The 18,452-nt window shown below is 48.0% G+C and overlaps 1 protein-coding gene across 3 annotated transcripts in view; it reads left to right on the plus strand.

Annotated features, from left to right (window-relative positions):
- Nucleotides 1-18,452, plus strand: part of TBC1D14 (TBC1 domain family, member 14) — a 148,297-nt gene that overhangs the window by 107,696 nt on the left and 22,149 nt on the right. For all 3 annotated transcript variants that reach the window (XM_012002160.1, XM_012002161.1, XM_012002162.1), the window contains 7 exons: nt 2,492-2,610; nt 4,290-4,372; nt 7,038-7,155; nt 9,082-9,188; nt 12,759-12,839; nt 14,572-14,666; nt 17,796-17,867. In XM_012002160.1, the coding sequence (XP_011857550.1) occupies nt 2,492-2,610; nt 4,290-4,372; nt 7,038-7,155; nt 9,082-9,188; nt 12,759-12,839; nt 14,572-14,666; nt 17,796-17,867 (675 nt within the window). The remainder of the gene's footprint in view (nt 1-2,491; nt 2,611-4,289; nt 4,373-7,037; nt 7,156-9,081; nt 9,189-12,758; nt 12,840-14,571; nt 14,667-17,795; nt 17,868-18,452) is intronic.

An 18,452-nucleotide genomic window follows, 5' to 3' on the forward strand; every position in this document is an offset into this window, starting at 1 on the left:
GGTAGCCCCTTCGGGGGGCTGGTGTGGAGGGGGATGGAGTTAAACCAGCGTGGTCTGGGGGTGGGGTAGCCCCTTCGGGGGGCTGGTGTGGAGGGAGATGGAGTTAGCCCAGCGTGCGCGCGTAAAGCACTCGGAAGTGCTGGGCTTGTTAGCGTCAGCCACTGCCGCTGTTTGTTGCCGTTGGTAATAGTAAGAAGCTCTGACTGAAGCGATCTGACGTTTCTGGTCGTGACTCAAGGCTTTTACTTCCTTTTACTCCTACTTTTTGTATCTGTGCCGTTGGCAGCTTGGCAAGGCTCCTGGATTGTTCTTTGGCACTAGAGCGTGGTTTTCTGCCTTTTCCATGGTTTCAGGTCTGAGGGGAGAGAAAGCTAGTGGCGCAGAGTAACAAGGGCTGCCCTTCTCCGGCAGTCCCTGTGCACCAGAGGCTGTGACGTCGCCTCATTCCTTCCAGCTGCCCTCACGGGGTGGGGCAGGCGGGGTTTCCCATTTTGCAGATGTGGAAAGAAGGCTGAGGGATTTGAAGTGAGTACCTTGCCCGAGGTCATCGGTGGTTGGTGGATCTGAATTTGCTTCCAGAGCTGTTTGGCTGCAGAGGCCACACCTAAGCCGTATAGGACTCAGGCTTTCCCCTGTAAAACTGCACACCTGTGGGCTTGAGTGTATTCACAGATGATGTTGGGCCTGCTCAGGGTGGCAGACTGGAAGGAGTCCTGCAGGCCCAGCCTTGCTGGCTGTATGCTTCAGGCAAGTCACTTCACTTTGAACCTTGAACCTCAGTTACGCTGTCTGTAAAATGGGTGACACTTACCAAGCAGATTGCTATGAAGACAAAATGAGTCCACACGCACAGAGCACACAGAAGCCGATGGAAATGGGCATCCACATCCTGCCACGGCTGATTTTGGGCCCAACATCTCTAGCCTTGGTATACAGTTCACCAGACCAGGCTCAGCAGATAAGTAGCACCTCATGGGGTATGTGTTACTAATTCTTGTTAAAATGCAGCATGCCTCAGTTTTTGGCTGATTTCCTATGAAATTGGTGACTTTGACATTCAGGTGCTAGACTCGAAGCTTCATGAGGGCCAGTGTTGTGTTAGGTCACGACTGTGTACCCCGTACAGTGTAGATGCTCAGATACTTGAATCCAGCAAGGAATGAGTCCGTGTTTTCAGTTTCTGGTAAGTGGAAGTAATTTTAGAATTGTAATGAAACCATGTTAAGCCACAGTAGACAGTGTTAAGACATGTGACCATGTACATCCAGGTGTACAGAAACCGCCCCTCCCAACTGCTGCTTGGTGCACATCCTTTTCATAGCCTGTGTATTTTGAGGAAATAATCTATTTCTTTTTACTTTTTAGAGGCCTTTCTGGCTAAGAGAATAATTGCTTGCTGCATAATTTCACCGATAACACCCCTCTTGACAGCTAGTGTCCCTGAAATTCTTTTAGCAATTTCTTACCACCTCATGACAAACATGAAATCTTAGGTTAACGCTACCTTTCTTTGTCCTGTCTTCTCAATGAGATTATCTTCCCTTCAGGGGCAGTCCTGAGAGCCTTGTCTGTAATATCTTGTTAGTTTTCTATAATCATCTTAAATGATTGTGGTTTTGATTTTGCACAGAGCGAAGTACCCACACGTTATTTCAGAAGCACCAACTTGTTCGGCTCTCCTGAGTTCTTCTGGCTGGGTGTTTGGAATGTGGGTCACCAGGTGTGACTGAGCTCTTGTGGTTGCAGTGTGTGGGTGAACCGGTGACCCAGTGGTGTGGAGGCTGCTCTTAGATTTCCAGGGCATGGCAAAACTATTTACATAACAATTTGCGGTGGTGGCTTCCCAGTGGCCATGATAATAATCAGTTACAATTTACAGTGTCCAGAAGACAGAACACATGCCTCTTACCCAGGAGCAGGAGACCTGAGGCAGCGTTTGATGATGAGATCCTTTATTATTTCCCCACCAGCGAGGGAAGCGCACAGTCGTGTCATAAAGCAGTGGTCTCAACTTTGGAACTCTAAGACCCCTTTAGGTTGGGCGCAGTGGCTCACACCTGTAATCCCACCACTTTGGGAGGCTAAAGCAGGTGGATCACCTGAGGTCAGGAGTTCAAGACTAGCCTGGCCAACATGGTGAAAACCCGTCTGTACTAAAAATACAAAAAATTAGCCAGCAGTTGTGGTGGGCGCCCCTGGTCCCAGCTACTTGGGAAACTGAGGCAGGAGAATTGCTTGAACCGAGGAGGTGGAGGTTGCAGTGAGCCAAGATCACGCCACTGCACTCCAGCCTGGGCGACAGAGCGAGACTCTTATCTCCAAAAAGACCCCTTTAGTCAGCGGCTTTTCCTTCTGAATAGCAGGAAAGATTTTTGGTGAATTGTCCTCGAAATTGGCTTAAAAGAGTTTCATGACAGAACAACTTTCTTGCGTTCTGAAGACTTCATTCTATCTGAATGGACCTGGAGTCATCCTGGTTTCTTTGTCCTAGGAATATGAAGACAAGGCTGGAAGACCTAGCAAGCCACCCTCTCCAAAGCAGAATGTGAGGAAGAATCTTGACTTTGAACCACTTTCCACCACCGCACTCATCCTTGAGGACAGACCAGCGTGAGTTTAAGAAGAATCTCTGTAGAGTGTTTGCTTTAGGAAATAAGTACAGCTTGCTAAGCACCTTTTTGTTAGAGAAGAACTGGGGTCAGAAAGGGAAGACGAATAAGCCAGAATTACTTCTTACTCCCTATATTAACATGTGTTCTGTAATGATAGTAAATGACCAATTTGGAAAACTGTCCTGTAGCATAGAAGTTTTGACCAGGATTTTCCACGCAGGTGATTTTTCTTTTTTACTTTAGCATTTAAAAATAAGTTGTCGGCTGGGCGCAGTGGTTTACGCCTGTAATCCTAGCACTTTGGGAGGCCGAGGCGGGTGGATCGCTTGAGATCTGGAGTTCGAGACCAGCCTGGCCAACATGGTGAAGCCCTGTCTCTACTAAAAATACAAAAAATAGCCAGGTGTGGTGGCGGGCGCCTGTAATCCCAGCTACTCAGATGGCTGAGGCAGGAGAATCACTTGAACTGGGAGGCAGAGGTTGTGGTGAACCGAGATCCACTCCAGCCTAGGCAGCAAGAGCAAAACTCCATCTCAAAAAAAAAAGAAACAGGGTGTCTTCTAGTGTTAATTCTTATCCTTGAAAATTTGTGTTGGGGAGAGAAATGGAGGACTGGAAAGTTAGAGGCCATCAGGAAAAGACTCTGCCCTTTGAAGACCAGTCGTTTTCATGCTCTGAAAGGTGAACGGGCGGACTCTTCTGCAGCAAGTGATGGTTGTTTAAAATGTCCCAGTGAATGTGGATCCTGTTGTGTGAGGGACACAGGCAGCCAGACACTCCTGCCCTCCCTTTACCCCAGTGCCAGTACAGTCACAAGCACGCTTCTGAAAGAGAGCACGAATTGCATTTTTTCAATGGGTTTTGAAGGTATACCAAGGTGCTTAGAACTAAGGTGCACATCTGTATATGTAAAAAGACAAATGAACCATGTAGCTAGTACAAAATCTTTTCACTTTAAAAATCTGGTCAGGAAATGTCGTCATACATACATGTAACAAATGCTGTTAGAGCGCCCTGCTTCAAGAATTAAGTGTTGACAGTTATTAGGGTATTGCAGTCAAATCAAAGTTTCTTTGGAGTGTGGGGTGAAAATATACCAAAAGATTAAGTGTTTATTACTGTTGCAGTTGTGGATAATTGTTACTTTCTTCCTACTAATCTTTATCATTCTTTTTTTTTTCTTTTTTTCTTTTTCTTTTGAGACGGAGTCTCACTCTGTTGCCCAGGCTGGAGTGCAGTGGCGTGATCTTGGCTCACTGCAACCTCTGCTTCCTGGGTTCAAGTGATTATCCTGCCTCAGCCTCCCAAGTAGCTGGGACTAAAGGCACGTGCCACCATGCCCGGCTAATTTTTGTATTTTTCAGTAGAGACAGGGTTTCACTGTGTTAAATCAGGATGGTCTTGATCTCCTGACCTCGTGATACGCCCGCCTCAGCCTCCCAAAGTGCTGGGATCGCAGGCGTGAGCCACTGTGCCTAGCCCATTCATTTGTTTTATAGTGAACTTGTTTTTGTAAGAAAGTATTATAAAAGCTGGTGTAAGAACTGTGTAATCTTAAAAAAATGAGTTTTCAGTGTTTGAGCTTTCTATGTTTTAGGAAATTATGTTTCAGGTTTTTTTCTCAAAGACTTTTATGTGGTATTTATAATGGTGAAAACTCATTTCTTTCCTATCAAGAAATCTCCCAGCAAAACCAGCTGAAGAAGCTCAGAAGCACAGACAGCAGTATGAAGAAATGGTGGTTCAGGCCAAAAAGCGAGGTAATGGAGTTCACACTTGCTGGGTTAGATCGGGCAGCACAGGATTTGTGTCCTTCTGGTTATTTTCTTTTTACTATTTAGTGTCATAGAACCTGAACTTCAGGCCTTGAAATTTGTAGTCTTCCAAAACAATAAAAATGCATGTGGAAGGCCCCCACAAGTGAAAACGGGGCCGCAGGGTGGCATGGGTGGGCCACAGGGACTCGGGGATGTTGAGGCAGGCAGAGAGGAGAAGCGGTGAGACTGCAGGATTTGCTGGGAGCCTCCCAAGGAGGCCTCTCTCATCCCAGAAGCCCCCCGAGGCTGTCCTGGGTGGGCTGTAAAGCCCCAGGCTTTGGAGCGGGGTGCCTGTGTCTCTCGTGGAAGGTTACTATCCATTCCTGGTAGCTTTATTCAAGAGAAAAGCACTTTGAACTGACATGAGAAAAGTGACTGTGTAAGATAGACATACCAGACTACAGAAGGTTTCAGCCATCAGTGATATGTACACTTCTTTCCCTCTCTGGGTTGTTTTGTTAAATTTCCCAGAAGATGTTTTGATAAAATTCCTTGCAACACTTAAACTCTTTTTCTAGGAGATTTTAAAAATATATAACATGGATGTGAGGCCAGTTTGGCTGTCATATCTGTCACTCCATTGATCACCAGGGTTGATTTGGCTGATCTGCTAGCTAGCCCGGTGTCCCCTTCCCCACTGGCACTCCATGTGGGTCCCTCCTGAAGCTGTGTGTTTGGTCAAAGAGAATGACCATCCCCGATAGAGGACCGGTCTTCAGTCAGGGTGTATGAGTAGCTGCACTCCCCTGCTGGAGCCTCCAGACAGGCTCCATTTGTAGGAGAATGTACAGTCGTCAGGCTTCCAAGACTCCAGACACATCCAAATGAGGCAGTGCATGTGGCAGTCTGCCTTTCTAAAAATAAAAATAAAAAAGACCAGGCACGGTGGCTCACGCCTGTAATCACGGCACTTTGGGAGGCCAAGGAGGGTGGATCACCTGAGGTCGGGAGTTCGAGACCAGCCTGACCAACATGGAGAAACCCTGTCTCTACTAAAAATAAAAAATTAGCCAGGTGTGGTGGAGCATGCCTGTAGTCCCAACTACTCAGGCGGCTGAGGCAGGAGAATCTCTTGAACCCGGAAGGTGGAGGTTGCAGTGAGCCGAGATCATGCCACTCAGCACTCCAGCCTGAGCGACAGAGCGAGACTCTGTCTGAAAAAATAAATAAATAAATAAAAATATATAACAATGTGGTGTATATGTACAGTGGAATAATATTTGGCCTTAAAAAGGAAGGAAATTCTGGCACATGCGGCCACATGAAGGAATCTTGAAGATACCCTGAGTGAAACCAGTCAATCCAAACAGGACACATGATGTGTAATCCACCTCTGTGAGGCCCCTAGAGCAGTCCAACTCACAGACAGAGGGTCGAATGGTGGGTGCCAGGGGCTGGGGAGACAGGGAGTGGGGAGTTAGTGTTTGATGGGGACAGTTTCATTTGGGCCAATGAGAAAGTTCTGGTGATGGATGGTGGTGTGGTTGTGCAGTCGGAATGTTCTTAATGCCACTGAACTGTATAGTTAAAATGGTAAATTTGACCACACACAAAAAGAGTATATGTAAACTAAATGCATGGTATTTCTCAAAGTTGCCATTTGTAGATTAAGAGTAATGCTCAAGGCTGGGTGTGGTGGCTCACACCTGTAATCCCAGTACTTTGGGAGGCCAAGGCAGGCAGTCAGGGGTTTGAGACCAGCCTGACCAACATGATAAAACCGCATCTCTACTAAAAATACAAAAGTTACCTGGGCGTGGTGGTGGGTGCCTGTAATCCCAGCTACTCAGGAGGCTGAGGCAGGAGAATCACTTGAACCTGGGAGGCGGAGGTTTCAGTGAGCCAAGATTGTGTCACTGCACCGCACCCTGGGTGACAGAACAAGACGTCAAAAAAAAAAAAAAAACAGTAACGTTCGAGCTGTTGGAGTCAGCATGGAGCCTGCATTTGGAAGGGGATAGGGCTGGGAGCACAGGAGGGGCTTCTAGTAATGTTCGGTTGTTTTGATCAGGATGGTAGTTTCAGGGATTTTTCTGTTTTGTAGTAACTGAATCATGTTCTTTTTTTTCTTTTTTCTTTTTGAGAGAGAGTCTCGCTCTGTTGCCCAGGCTGAAGTGCAATGGTGCTATCTCGCCTCACTGCAACCTCTGTCACCTGGGTTCAAGCAGTTCTCCTACCTCAGCCTCCCAAGTAGCTGGGACTACAGGCCCCTGCCATCACGCCCAGCTAATGTTTGCATTTTTAGTAGAGATGGGATTTTACCACTTTGGCCAGGCTGGTCTCGAACTCCTGACCTCAGGTGACCCGCCCTTCTTGGCTTCCCAAAGTGCTGGGATTACAGACGTGAGCCCCCGCGCCCGGTCAGCTGAATCATATTCTTCTTTGTGTACTTTCCTGTATAGATGTTACACTTTGCAAGCTTATTAAAGGGTGGATAATGCCTGACCTTCTGGAGTCCATCTGGTGCAAAGTGAGCCCTGGAGCTGATGCTCGCTCTGCTTCAGGGCCGCTTTCCTGGTGTGTTTGCAGTGTGACAGGAAAATCACCTTGCCTGGAAATGGTCCATATCAGTTAGTAGATCGTTGTTTTTCTAAATTGTGATTTCTAGAGCTGAAAGAAGCCCAGCGGAGGAAGAAGCAGCTGGAAGAAAGATGTAGAGTCGAGGAAAGCATTGGAAACGCTGTGCTCACCTGGAATAATGAGATCTTACCTAACTGGGAAACAATGTAAGACATGGCTGTGGGTGCGGCTGAACTGCAGGGCATTTCTGTCTAGAATCTGTGGGCCACAGCCTTGGTCGTCATAGCCAGCAGTGACACCCTGGATGCAGCGCGTTGAAGTTGCGTCATCTTCCTTCCCTCTATGCTGGAGGGGTAGAGACTGTGATAATCTCTTCTCCTCCCTTCCAGTTCACCTTCTTCTCATCTCCTGAGCCAGCTTCTAAAGCATGAGTTGGTGTCACCTCCCTTAACCTAGAATTTCAGTAACTTCCTGTGACTCTCAGTACACAGTTTGAACCCTTAGCTTAGCGGGCAACACCCTTACTGAGGTGGCCTTCCTTCCTCGGCAGCCTCACCCTCGGATGCCTCTCCTTCACTTGGACAGAGCCCTCTCCCTAGGGAGCCCTCCATAGGTGTTGCTGCTTTTAAACCTGGGGCCTCACATGTTCCAGGCCCTGTGCCCAGAATGCTCTTGTCCTGTACCTCCTCAGCCAGCTAACTCCTGTGTGCTCTCCAAAGCTCAGGGAAGACTTCGCTGCACCTACCCTGACTGTAGGGCCCTGTGGTTCTCTGTCCTCACAGCCGTCTGTTTAGGCCTCTGTGTTCCTCTCTTTGAGGATAGTGACCCCAGTGTCCAGTAGAGTGCACCTGGCAGTCTGGCAGCTGCTGCCGTCTTTACATCTGAGGGGCAGCTGTGGATCTTGTTTTTATTCTCGTGTTCAGAACGGTGGGGGCCAGTGTGCAGGCGGAAGTCCCAGGGCTGCACACAGAGGCATTTGGGGAGCTTGGATGCCAGCTTCTCTTCTACTGTCATCCCACATGTCAGCACTGCAGGGGTCACACGGCCCTTCTCAGGGTCTCCACTAGGAAAATATGCTCAGAGCATTCTTTTTAAGGCAGTGTCCTCAAAAGGGTTGATGCTGTCAGGAAATGCTTTATACCCGTTCTCACAGGGGATCTAGTAACAAGAACAGAGGTTCTCAGAATGCTTACTGCTCCCACCGAGGAAGACCACTCTGGTCCATCCTACAGGGCTCTGGGTTGGATGTGGTCTGAATGCATTGCATACAGACCCACAGCAGCTCCCGTTGACTGCACACAGACGCTGCCTGGCACTGTTCTGCGTGCTTTTGTACTTTATCTCACTTCGTCCTCACAGTAGCCCTTGGGTGTAGGTTTCATCATCTTGACTTTCGAGAGGACAGTGTAGGTTTAGAGAGGACAGATGATTTGTCCAGATTCCGCAGGTAAGAATGGAGTTAGGATGCAGCCTGCTTTCTGCAGCTTCATGCCTGTGCTCCCCACGATGCTGCGTTCAGAGGCACCACGTGGGCCTGGTTTGCCCAGGCTGTTGGCAGTGTGTGTTCCTTGTCCCAGCAGAGCTGAAGGACTCTGTACAGTCCAGAATGTTCTGAGTCAGCAGTTCTTCTCTGCAGTTAGAGCGTGCCAGCTCACATCTGGGCGCTGGGCCTGTATTGGCGGTGCGGCAGCCATCTGCTGACTCTGCTGGGGTCTGCTTCTGTCTCCAGTGCTGCCGCAGTGCCGCCTGGCACTCCTCACCCACTCTCAGCTACGTGCTGTTCCTGCAGGAGGCCAGGCCATTGCTCTTTCCTGTGTTTTCTGCTCAGAAAGTCCTTCCCATCCTTCATGTGCCCAGGTCAGTCAGAACTTGGCTCCAGAGTGTACCTGGGCCTCTGGTTCGTGCTGTCCCGTGCTGTGCTGTGCTCTTCCATACCTGCCACGGCAGCTGCCCAGCAGAAGGAGACTGTTGATTTGATCTTTACAGAGCCCTAAACTCTAAGCTTTCTGAGGGCGGGGGCTGTGCCTGCTAACAACGGTGCATCCCAGCTCTTGGTGGTTCGGGGCTAGGCACGCAGGTAGGCAAATGTCTGTGTAGAACAAACTCAAACTCTTGCTTCCATTTTTGTCCAGGTGGTGCTCTAGAAAAGTTCGAGATTTATGGTGGCAGGGAATCCCTCCAAGTGTGAGAGGCAAAGTCTGGAGCTTAGCCATTGGCAACGAGTTAAATATCACCCATGGTAAGTGGCCTGCATGATCCTGGGAGTCCACCCCAGACCCTGTGTCTTCTCTCCCTTTTGCCCTGTTGGAAAGAAAGGCAACCATTGCCATGAATCTGTGTCTTTTGAGAGACCAGGAGACTGTATCCTTCGGGAGAGAGGGGCAGGCGGGAGGCCTGCGTTTAGTGCTGTGCACTCCAGTTACCTGACAGCTCAGTGCGGGAGCCCTTGAGTAGAGGGAGCGTGGAAGACGGGGCTCAGGGCATTGGGGAGGTGCCTGAGCTTCACGGCTCCAAGTCCTAGGAAGGCAAGGCTTGACTGGGAAGTGAGTGTGGAAGGGGCAGGTGGTTCTTGCTGTGAGGGTGTTTGTTGTACTGGGGTGTCTGTTGGTATTTTGTGGGATTTATTTCAGGCAGCATTGGAGGGGACAACATACTGTTCTGGGACTGGGGTCCTTGGGGCTCTGGGGGTTTGTCAGCTGGGTGAAAACCATGCTCAGTGATCTCTCGCTGTATTGCATCTATGCGGTTTGCATGTACACCTCCTCCCTCAGACTGAATTCGCTTCCCCACATGTCCTGAGCACTCTGCAGCGTGTCCAGTGTGTAACAGGTGCCGTGAGCCCACAGTCTTCAAATCAAGTGTTTAATACTGGCAGCCATTCTTTTCACTTCTGCCTCCCTGCCTGCATTCTGAGTTGTGGAAAGACGGGGCTGCGTTCATGCTCTTTCTGGGGCCTAGGACCTGCCTGGGGAGTTGATGATGTGGTTTTTATGCTCATGAAGGCCTCGAGTTTAAATGGTTGGTATCTTCGCTCTCTAGTTGGGGTTTTGATTGTTGTTCTTATCTTGACAGGCCAGCTTAGCGTCATCCCAGGCAGGGTCTCCCCTCGTGGAGCATCAGCCGGCTGGCTGGTGACTGGCTTCTGTGCGGTGCAGTCCTACAGAGGAACGTGGGGGCCCAGAACTCCCTCTTTTGGCTAAATCCATACCTACCAAAACTTTGTTTTAACTTGTCTGTGTGAGAAAATGAGTAACATTTAACTTGTGGAAATGGTTTTTTAAAAGCATCCTCAGAAGTTGAGGTTTGGAGAAATTACTGAGCATTTGTTTCTAAACTCTGTCTCTGCAGATTGGATGGAATGCACAGTCCTTTGTGTGCGCGTTTAATTTGTGCTTCTCACGGATGCCTGGGTGGATTTTATGTAAATTAAAACCTATGGACCATATTGTTTTGGATTGGGCAGAACCGCTGATGAATCAATTACATGTTTAGACACGCGTCTTAGACATTTGTCCGAACCTTGGTATTGGCTCGGTTTGTGTTCATTGTGTCCGTCTTGTATTGTGAGCCGGGCAGTGTCAGCGGCCCCCACTAGCACTGGTGCTCAGGAAGCTGGGCCCTCACCTGCTGTGCTCTCTGCCTGTTCACCCTCACCCAGCCTAGGTCTCTGCATGTGGCAGGCCCTTAAGAAATGCCTGCCGTGTGAATGAATGCCGCCTTATTGGGTCCTGCTTAACCTCGGTTTTACTACATCTCCCAGCCAGTGTAAGAACACAAACTTGATTGCTGAGTACCAAGCATCATATTAGGTTCTTTACTTATGGATCTTATTCAGTATCAACAGTGCGACCTTGACCTCATTTTCCTCTAGAGAAGGCTCAGCATCCTGGAAAGGCTGGGACTGTGCCCAGGTCTCTGGCTCTTGTGTGTGGGGCCAGGACTCTGATCCTAGCCCAGGCTAATCCTAAAGCCCGTGTTCTGACTTGGAGAGCCCCAGAGTTTTGCTCTTGTGGTTGTACAATTGGAAACTTAGTGAAAGTCAACCTAATAGTACTATTAAAACTTCACTTTTAGGGCCTCAGTCAGTCTTGTGCTTTGACGTTGGAGCAGGGGGTCTGGGAATAAGGTGTGGTAGCCGTCCGGCCTCCAGCATTCCCCAGATACACACCAGTAAAACCATGGGGGAGAATCCTAAAACTCTTGACACTTTGACCATTGAATCCCGAGGCTGGTAGCCTGTGTGACTTAACTGTCAAATGTCTCACTTGGGAAGTGATTCCCTGGTGGCCATGGCCACACAATGGTATTCATCCACCTTTGGCCCAAATGACCAAAGCTTGGCCTGCCTCCTAGAGGCCGACAGCAGGTGGAAGTGCCACCAGGTGCATGAGGCACCAGCGCAGAGCAGTGTGGGATTGTCCTGGGAGCATGTGTGCTGACTTACTGCTTTAGATACTGATACTATAATAGTGAAACTAGAATTTGGATTACATTTTAATAAAACAGTGTACACTACCCAGAAGGCAGATATGCTCTGCTCTATTTTCCAAAAGTAATCATGGGAAAAATAAAGTGCTCAAAATTCCATGGGTAGCTGCAATTAAAGTCTCAGTGATAGACTAGTGATTGTGTGTAACCCGAGACATCTGGAAGCTGATCAGGACCATCAGAGCCAGAGTGGTGGCAGGTGCAGCGGCTCACGCTTGTCATCCCATCACTTGGGGAGGCTGCGGTGGGGGAAATCACCTGAGGTCAGGAGTTTGAGACCAGCCTGGCCAACATGGCCAAATCCCATCTCTACTAAAGAAAAAAAAAAAAAAGTCACCGGGCACGGTGGCGTGCACCTGTAATCCCACCTATTCAGGAGGCTGAGTCAAGAAAATCGCTTGAATCCAGGAGGCAGAGGTTGCAGTGAGCCGAGATCGCGCCACTGCACTGCAGCCTGGGTGACAGAGCAAGACTCCATCTCGGAAAAAGAAACAAAAAGCCAGACAACCAGGGAGCACCTGAGACTGGGCTGTGTCGGGGAACAGGGCGCTGAGAAGGAGCTCTGTGGGTTCAGCCTTCACACTTGTCCTTGAAAGAAGAAGGGGGCATGGATATACCCATGGAGGTCTGTGTATGCTAGTGAAGTCGCCTTGTTTAACTATTACCAAACCACCCAAAGAGGCTGTCACAAAAATCAGTTGTAAATATGGGGATTTGGAGGCTGTCGTGAGCCTTCTCTGCCAGCAAGAGTCCTGTGTTTTGCAGCTTCTGTGTATTCCTGGGATCTCCCCCACCCCTGCTCCACTGCCAGGCAGCAAGACGAGGAGGCCTGTGCCAGGTGGGGGCAATTGCATCATGTCCTTACTTGAAACACGATGATTCTCTGCTGGTCCCTCCTTCCCTCCCTCGGTCAGTGAGACATTCATTGATTGGGTTGCTCTGTGTCAGTTCCAGTGCTGTGTGTTTTGGATACAGAGGGAGGGAGAGAGCTTCACCGTCTTGCCCCAGGGATCTTGCGGTCTGGGAGAGGCAGTAGACAAGTCACAAAGACCAAAACAAGGCAGTTTTGTGGTTGGGTTGTGTCATAGAAGTAAACAGTGGTGATGTGTGTAATCTTTCTCTGTTTAAGGCTGTGTCTTTAAACAACAAAATTACTTTCAGGCCACGTTGGGGGGAATTGTTTAAGTAGCCTATGAAGTGTGCATTAAGCCTATTATAGTTGAACTTAAGTATTTGAAGGAAATAGTACTGTGTTCTGTGGTGTTTTGACGAAAAATACTTACATGTGCACATAACACTTACCCAGAGGCTTTTCTTCCAGAGCTCTTTGACATCTGTCTTGCCCGAGCCAAGGAGAGGTGGCGGTCCCTTAGCACGGGAGGCTCTGAAGTGGAGAATGAAGGTAGAGTCTCTTCCAAAACCAGCCGGCTGCTGTGCTCAATTGTGTCTGTCATTCTTTATTACATAGTGAAGAAAATGGACTTAACCACGGTTGAGAGTGATGTGGATTCATAAAAAGCTCCACGAGAAAAGGGTTTTTTGTTTTTTTTGTTTTTTTTTTTAAGCAAAAATTAAAGGTAAAAAGCTTTTATAAGAAATTGGCCGAGTGTGGTGGCTCACACCTGTAATCTCAGCTCTTTGGGAGGCCAAGGTGGATGGATCACCTGAGGTCAGGAGTTCGAGACCAGCCTGGCCAACATGGCGAAACCCTGTCTGTACTAAAAATACAAAAATTAGGCTGGGTGCAAGGGCTCACGCCTGTAATCCCAGCACTTTGGGAGGCTGAGGTGGATGGATCACGAGGTCAGGAGTTCACGACCAGCCTGGTCAACATGGCGAGACCTCGTCTCTACTAAAAATACAAAAATTAGCCAGGCGTGGTGGTGGGTGCCTGTAATTCCAGCTACTCTGGAGGCTGAGGCAGGAGAATCACTTGAACCCGGGAGGTGAAGGTTGCAGTGAGCCAAGATCGCGCCACTGCATTCCAGCCTGGGTGATAAGAGTGAGACTCTGTCTCAAGAAAAAACAGAAATTAGCTGGGCTTGGTGGTGTGCACCTGTAATCCCAGCTACTTGGGAGGCTGAGGCAGGAGAATCGCTCGAACGCTGGAGGTGGAGGTTGCAGTGAGCCAAGATCTCACCATTGCACTCCAGCCTGGGTGACAGAGCAAGACTCCCTCTTAAAAAAAAAAGAAAGAAAGAAAGAATGAATTAGAACATCCCAGTTCCTGAGAGGTATTTGTGTCCTAACATGCTGGAGGGCCGGTCATAACCAATATCACTCCTTTTAAAGTTGTTCACGTGACTTCCAGTAGCCTGGTGTCTGGGATTAGTTGAATACTGTCTTCTAGAGGAGCTCAGAATTACAGAGAGAAGAACGCTGCATGTTTGCTAGATTATGCCTTTAGCGTTTTCCGTAACACACAAGAATGATTACTTCTGTTGGTTATTCTATTGGTTACGAAGTACATGATTTTACTGATCATTGTTACAGTCTATGTGGTATTAGAATTCAAAGAAGTATAAAACAAATTATTTATGATTACTTGTTAGAAATATTATACACTGGCTGGGCACAGTGACTCGTGCCTATAATCCTAGCACTTTGGGAGGCTGAGGTGGGCAAATCACTTAAGGCCAGGAGTTCAAAACGAGCCTGGGCAACAAAGAAAGACCCTGTCTCTACAAAAAGATAAAAGAAAAAAGAAATATCACATGAGTATAATACCGCAATCGTTTCTACATCTAGTGATTTCCACTGAAGATGTTAAAGATGTGTGACGTGTGTGTGTGTGTTTATGCTTGGAGTTTCTTTGTGTTTATTCTCCTCCTTGTCCTTCCTTTCCACTGATTGTTATTGGTGAGAGGTATTATGTCAGATTTTGATATCAGATGCTAGAAAATACCTAATGAATATCTGATATCTAATCTAGAATTAGCTGGTGCTTTGTTCTCTAAGAAACCCTGCAATCTGTTAAATACTCTGAAGCTGCACTGTGAGTCAAGATGTGATTACGTCAGTGTGCTTCTGAAGAACTTTTTTGCGTCTTTCGTTCTTGTAAAACTTCAGAGGCTCATAATTGTGCTACATTCGTGCCCTTGAGGAATGTAATGATTTTTGGCATCTTTTGACAGATGCTGGTTTTTCAGCAGCAGACAGAGAAGCCAGTCTGGAGCTTATTAAACTGGACATTTCTAGAACGTTTCCTAATCTCTGCATTTTCCAGCAGGTAAGTAGGTGGTGACTTGTTGCTTTCAAGTATGTTTTGTCTAAAATTCATAGATGCTGAACTGCGTATATTTGTTGTCAAGTTTGAAAGGTACTTGGGTTTTTGTGGGTGTTAGGAGGTAGGGTGGATGTTACTGTTAAATACATTTAGATTTTTTAAAATAAGTAAGTGATCCTTTCCAACAAATATTTACTATGTCCATACTTGTGCTCCAAAAGACGATTCTGTCTTCCTCTTGAGATACATGTCTTGGGGCCCTCTGGTCTGAGAGGGTGGCCATGGGTGGCTCTGGCTCTGTCTCCTGGCGCTTTCCTGGACACTCCTCTGCTCTCAGGACTGTGTGTAGCAGTCTGCGCTCAGCAAGGCCATGGCGGTGTGATGGGCTTCGGCTCAGATGAGCCCAGTGCAGTGAGCCCGTGTGAGGAAGGGAAATCCCTGGCAACCAAGGTGGGTGGTCAAGCCAGGGTGATAGGTTTCTGAGCAGGTGGACCAGGAGAACGGTACAGCTGAGGGACAGAAGCCGGCTGTGGGAGATAGGACAGGCTCCTTGGATGGCAGGAAGAGCAGAGTGGAACCTCCTTGTGGGCATCTGAGCGCAGGACAGGGCTGCCAGCGGTAGGTTGTGGGGTTATCTGAGCTGAAATCTTTAGAGACCTTCTATTCTTTGAGCCAGCAGACATTGATCTGGGGGTCTTTTGACCCATTTCTTGTCTATAACGGGTTTTTGCGGCAGGGGGGCAGTTCTTGCAGAATACCTCTGCACCTGTCCCTCATCTGTTCTCACTGCCTTTACTCAGTCAGGTTCTCGTCTTTGTGGATTTCCATGTGGGTCTTCAGAAATTTTTTCAGAAGAGGAAAGAGAGGGAATCTACAAAGCTACCAGCAGCCTTGGTCCTGGTGTCTGGTGCGTGAGCCCGATGAGCACCCCACTGGCTTGCAGTAGGCAGTTGACTTAGCTGGGAGCCTGTTTCCTGGAACCCTGCTTCTCCCACAGGGCAGATTTCAGCTTCTCTGTCCTTTTCCCCCAGTTCGTCTCCATAGGCCTCAGTGCACTCCATGCTTTGCAGCCCCTGCATCACTCTCTTGGAGCTGCTCCTGTTTCTTGCCCTTGGAGGGGAAAGACTTTCTTCCCCCCAGCCCAAAAGGCCCTTCCCCACCCTCCACCCACAGTTCACGTGCCCCTCACCCCGCTGTCCAGGAGAGGCGGCTCTAGAAAGGAGTTTCACCTTTGATTTCAAACAATTTGGGCTTTAATCACAGAATGCCTTCTCACTAGCTTTGGGCAGATCTGTCTTTTTGAGCCTTAGTTTGTTCATCTGTAACACAGGATGATCATACCAGCCTAACAGGGCCGTTGACAGTACTTGGCAGATAACAGTGCTTTTTGTCATTAAATCTCTTGAACGTAATTTGAAACTAAAAGAACTAAATCCAACCAGAGGTCAAAGAGCCATATCCTACCAGGTGGCGGCAGAAGTGTGTGATGGAAGAGGTGGTGGGTAGAGGCCAAAGAAGTTTCTTTCCAGGTCCAGTGTAGGGACCTCTCAGCCCTGGTAGAAGGAAGCTTAGTAACCTTTCTAATGAGCAGAGATCGAGTTTGCTAAAAAGAAAGCAAAGAACAGTTGAGGGGAAGTGGGGGAACTGAGATGTCCAAAAGCAGTTAAGGTCATTTATTATTTTCTTCTTTTTTGAGACGGAGTTTCGCTCGTTGCCCAGGCTGGGGCGGAGTGGCACGATCTCGGCTCACTGCAACCTCCACCTCCTGGGTTCAAGCGATTCTGTTGCCTCAGCCTCCCTAGTAGCTGGGATTACAGGTTGCCCACCACCATGCCTGGCCAATTTTTGTATTTTGGGGAGAGAAGGGGTTTCACCATGTTGGCCAGGCTGGTCTCGAACTCCTGACCTCATGATCAGCCCACCTCAGCCTCCCAAAGTGCTGGAAATACTTAGGTGTGAGCCACGGCGCCCAGCTGCATCATTTTTTTCATTTAAGAAATGACATTTAGCACCAAAGTGAGATGGAAGGATCGAAATTACAATGGTAGAAAACCTTTGAAGTTAAAAACATTTAGATTTAAGAGAAGTTCAGTGTGATGCTCTTATTTTCTTATTTAGCCTTGGCCTGGATAAAACTTTATTACAGTCACACTAGTCCTTAGACTGGCATTTGGTGCCACTGCAGACCCTCACCCCCACCCTAGCCCTGGATGTTGTCATTTTCACCCTCTCATTGCTGTTTTTCCTTTTGTCCCTCTGTGATGTGGAACTGTCTCTTCTTTTACTTAGCTCTTTTCACATGCTAGAATATGGTGGTCTGGGCCATGGCATTCTTTTGTAAGCCACCTGTGGTCACCTGTGGAGTGACTTCTTATCTCTCACTGTGTGTGATTTTTATTCCTTGTGTTAAATGTAGGTGCCTGGTAGACATAGACCGTAAGTGTTTGGGACTGAACCTGTCCTTTTGTAGTATCTTCGTACATGCTAACTTCAGCATGAGGCATCTCTGCACTTTCTTATGTGCTCCATTGGGAAAAAAATTCCAACACTTTAATTTTTGGAAGCAGTTATAAGAGCAAGTGGAAATGTTAGAGGGATGGAAGAGCTGGGAGAATGTTTAAACAAAATGGTAGCCACCAGGACTTAGAAGAGTATATTTCCTCAACTTGCCATTCAGAAAACCAATAGAAACAAGGAGAGTGATAAGCCTGGGAAGAGAGGCAGAAAGGATAGTCAGGATGTGGGGCACAGTGGGAGACGACCTGAGTGACACTGAGCAGTCACCTGCCTTGAAGAGCCCCTGTATACCTGGCTCTCCTGGTAGACTTTGAAAGGGAACACAGTTATACAGCAGGAGCCAAATAAAGGATATTTGTCTGGGGTGGTGCTCCTGCCTGGCCCTCCAGCTTCTTTTCAGTGCAGTTTCATAGCGTGAGCTGCAGACTTCCCTAGCTGTGAATGGGTAATTTGTTAAATTCCATATGCATATAGAGCTGCTGGCATCATGCTTGGCGTATTTCATAATGCTGAAAATAGCAGGAGTGGCAGTGGCAGCAGTAGTAGTATCGGATGTTCTTGTGAGCACTAACAATCCTTATGCATGTGTTGTTTTTGCTGTGTTGATCCTTTTAGGGTGGTCCATATCATGACATGTTGCACAGTATTTTGGGCGCTTATACTTGTTACCGACCAGATGTGGGTTATGTAAGTGAAGTTTCTCAGTATTTTATAATATTATTATCTAAAAGGAAAGTCAGATATTGTCCAGCGCATGTTAGCTGCAAATGTCAACCCAGTGCCTTCGTTTTTGCCAAGGAGTATGAAAAGTCTCGTGGTAAGTGAGTTGACTCAGTTTCCTCTTAAAGAAATTGAGTTGTCATGGCTGCTCTGGGGCATTAATCACATTTTAATCGAATGCAATTTTTATTTTTGGCATGTGGACTTTTTTCCAACATTAAATCAAAGAAGACTTAACCATGTTAAAAGCAGCAACCATTAAAACACTGCTGATACTGCTGTGGCTTCGCGGATGTGTGTGCGCACGCATGGTTTGGTCTTAAGCTTACTGAGATAGATACACGTGTGTACAGCAGCGGGACACTGGACACAGGAAAGGGCAGTATTTCAGATGCTGTGGGCCTAAGAGGGCAGGTTTAGGGTTTTCTATTTGGGGGATAGGAGCAAGGGTGGGGACTGAAGGAGAGCAGGCCAGGTGGCTGGGGTGGCAGGGTGGTGGTTCTGAGTGAGGGCAGTTCAGCGCTGGGTGGCCGGGGAGTGGGGCGGCTCTGG

Source organism: Mandrillus leucophaeus, unplaced genomic scaffold (assembly GCF_000951045.1).
Source record: "Mandrillus leucophaeus isolate KB7577 unplaced genomic scaffold, Mleu.le_1.0 Scaffold68, whole genome shotgun sequence".
Lineage (NCBI taxonomy): Eukaryota > Metazoa > Chordata > Mammalia > Primates > Cercopithecidae > Mandrillus > Mandrillus leucophaeus.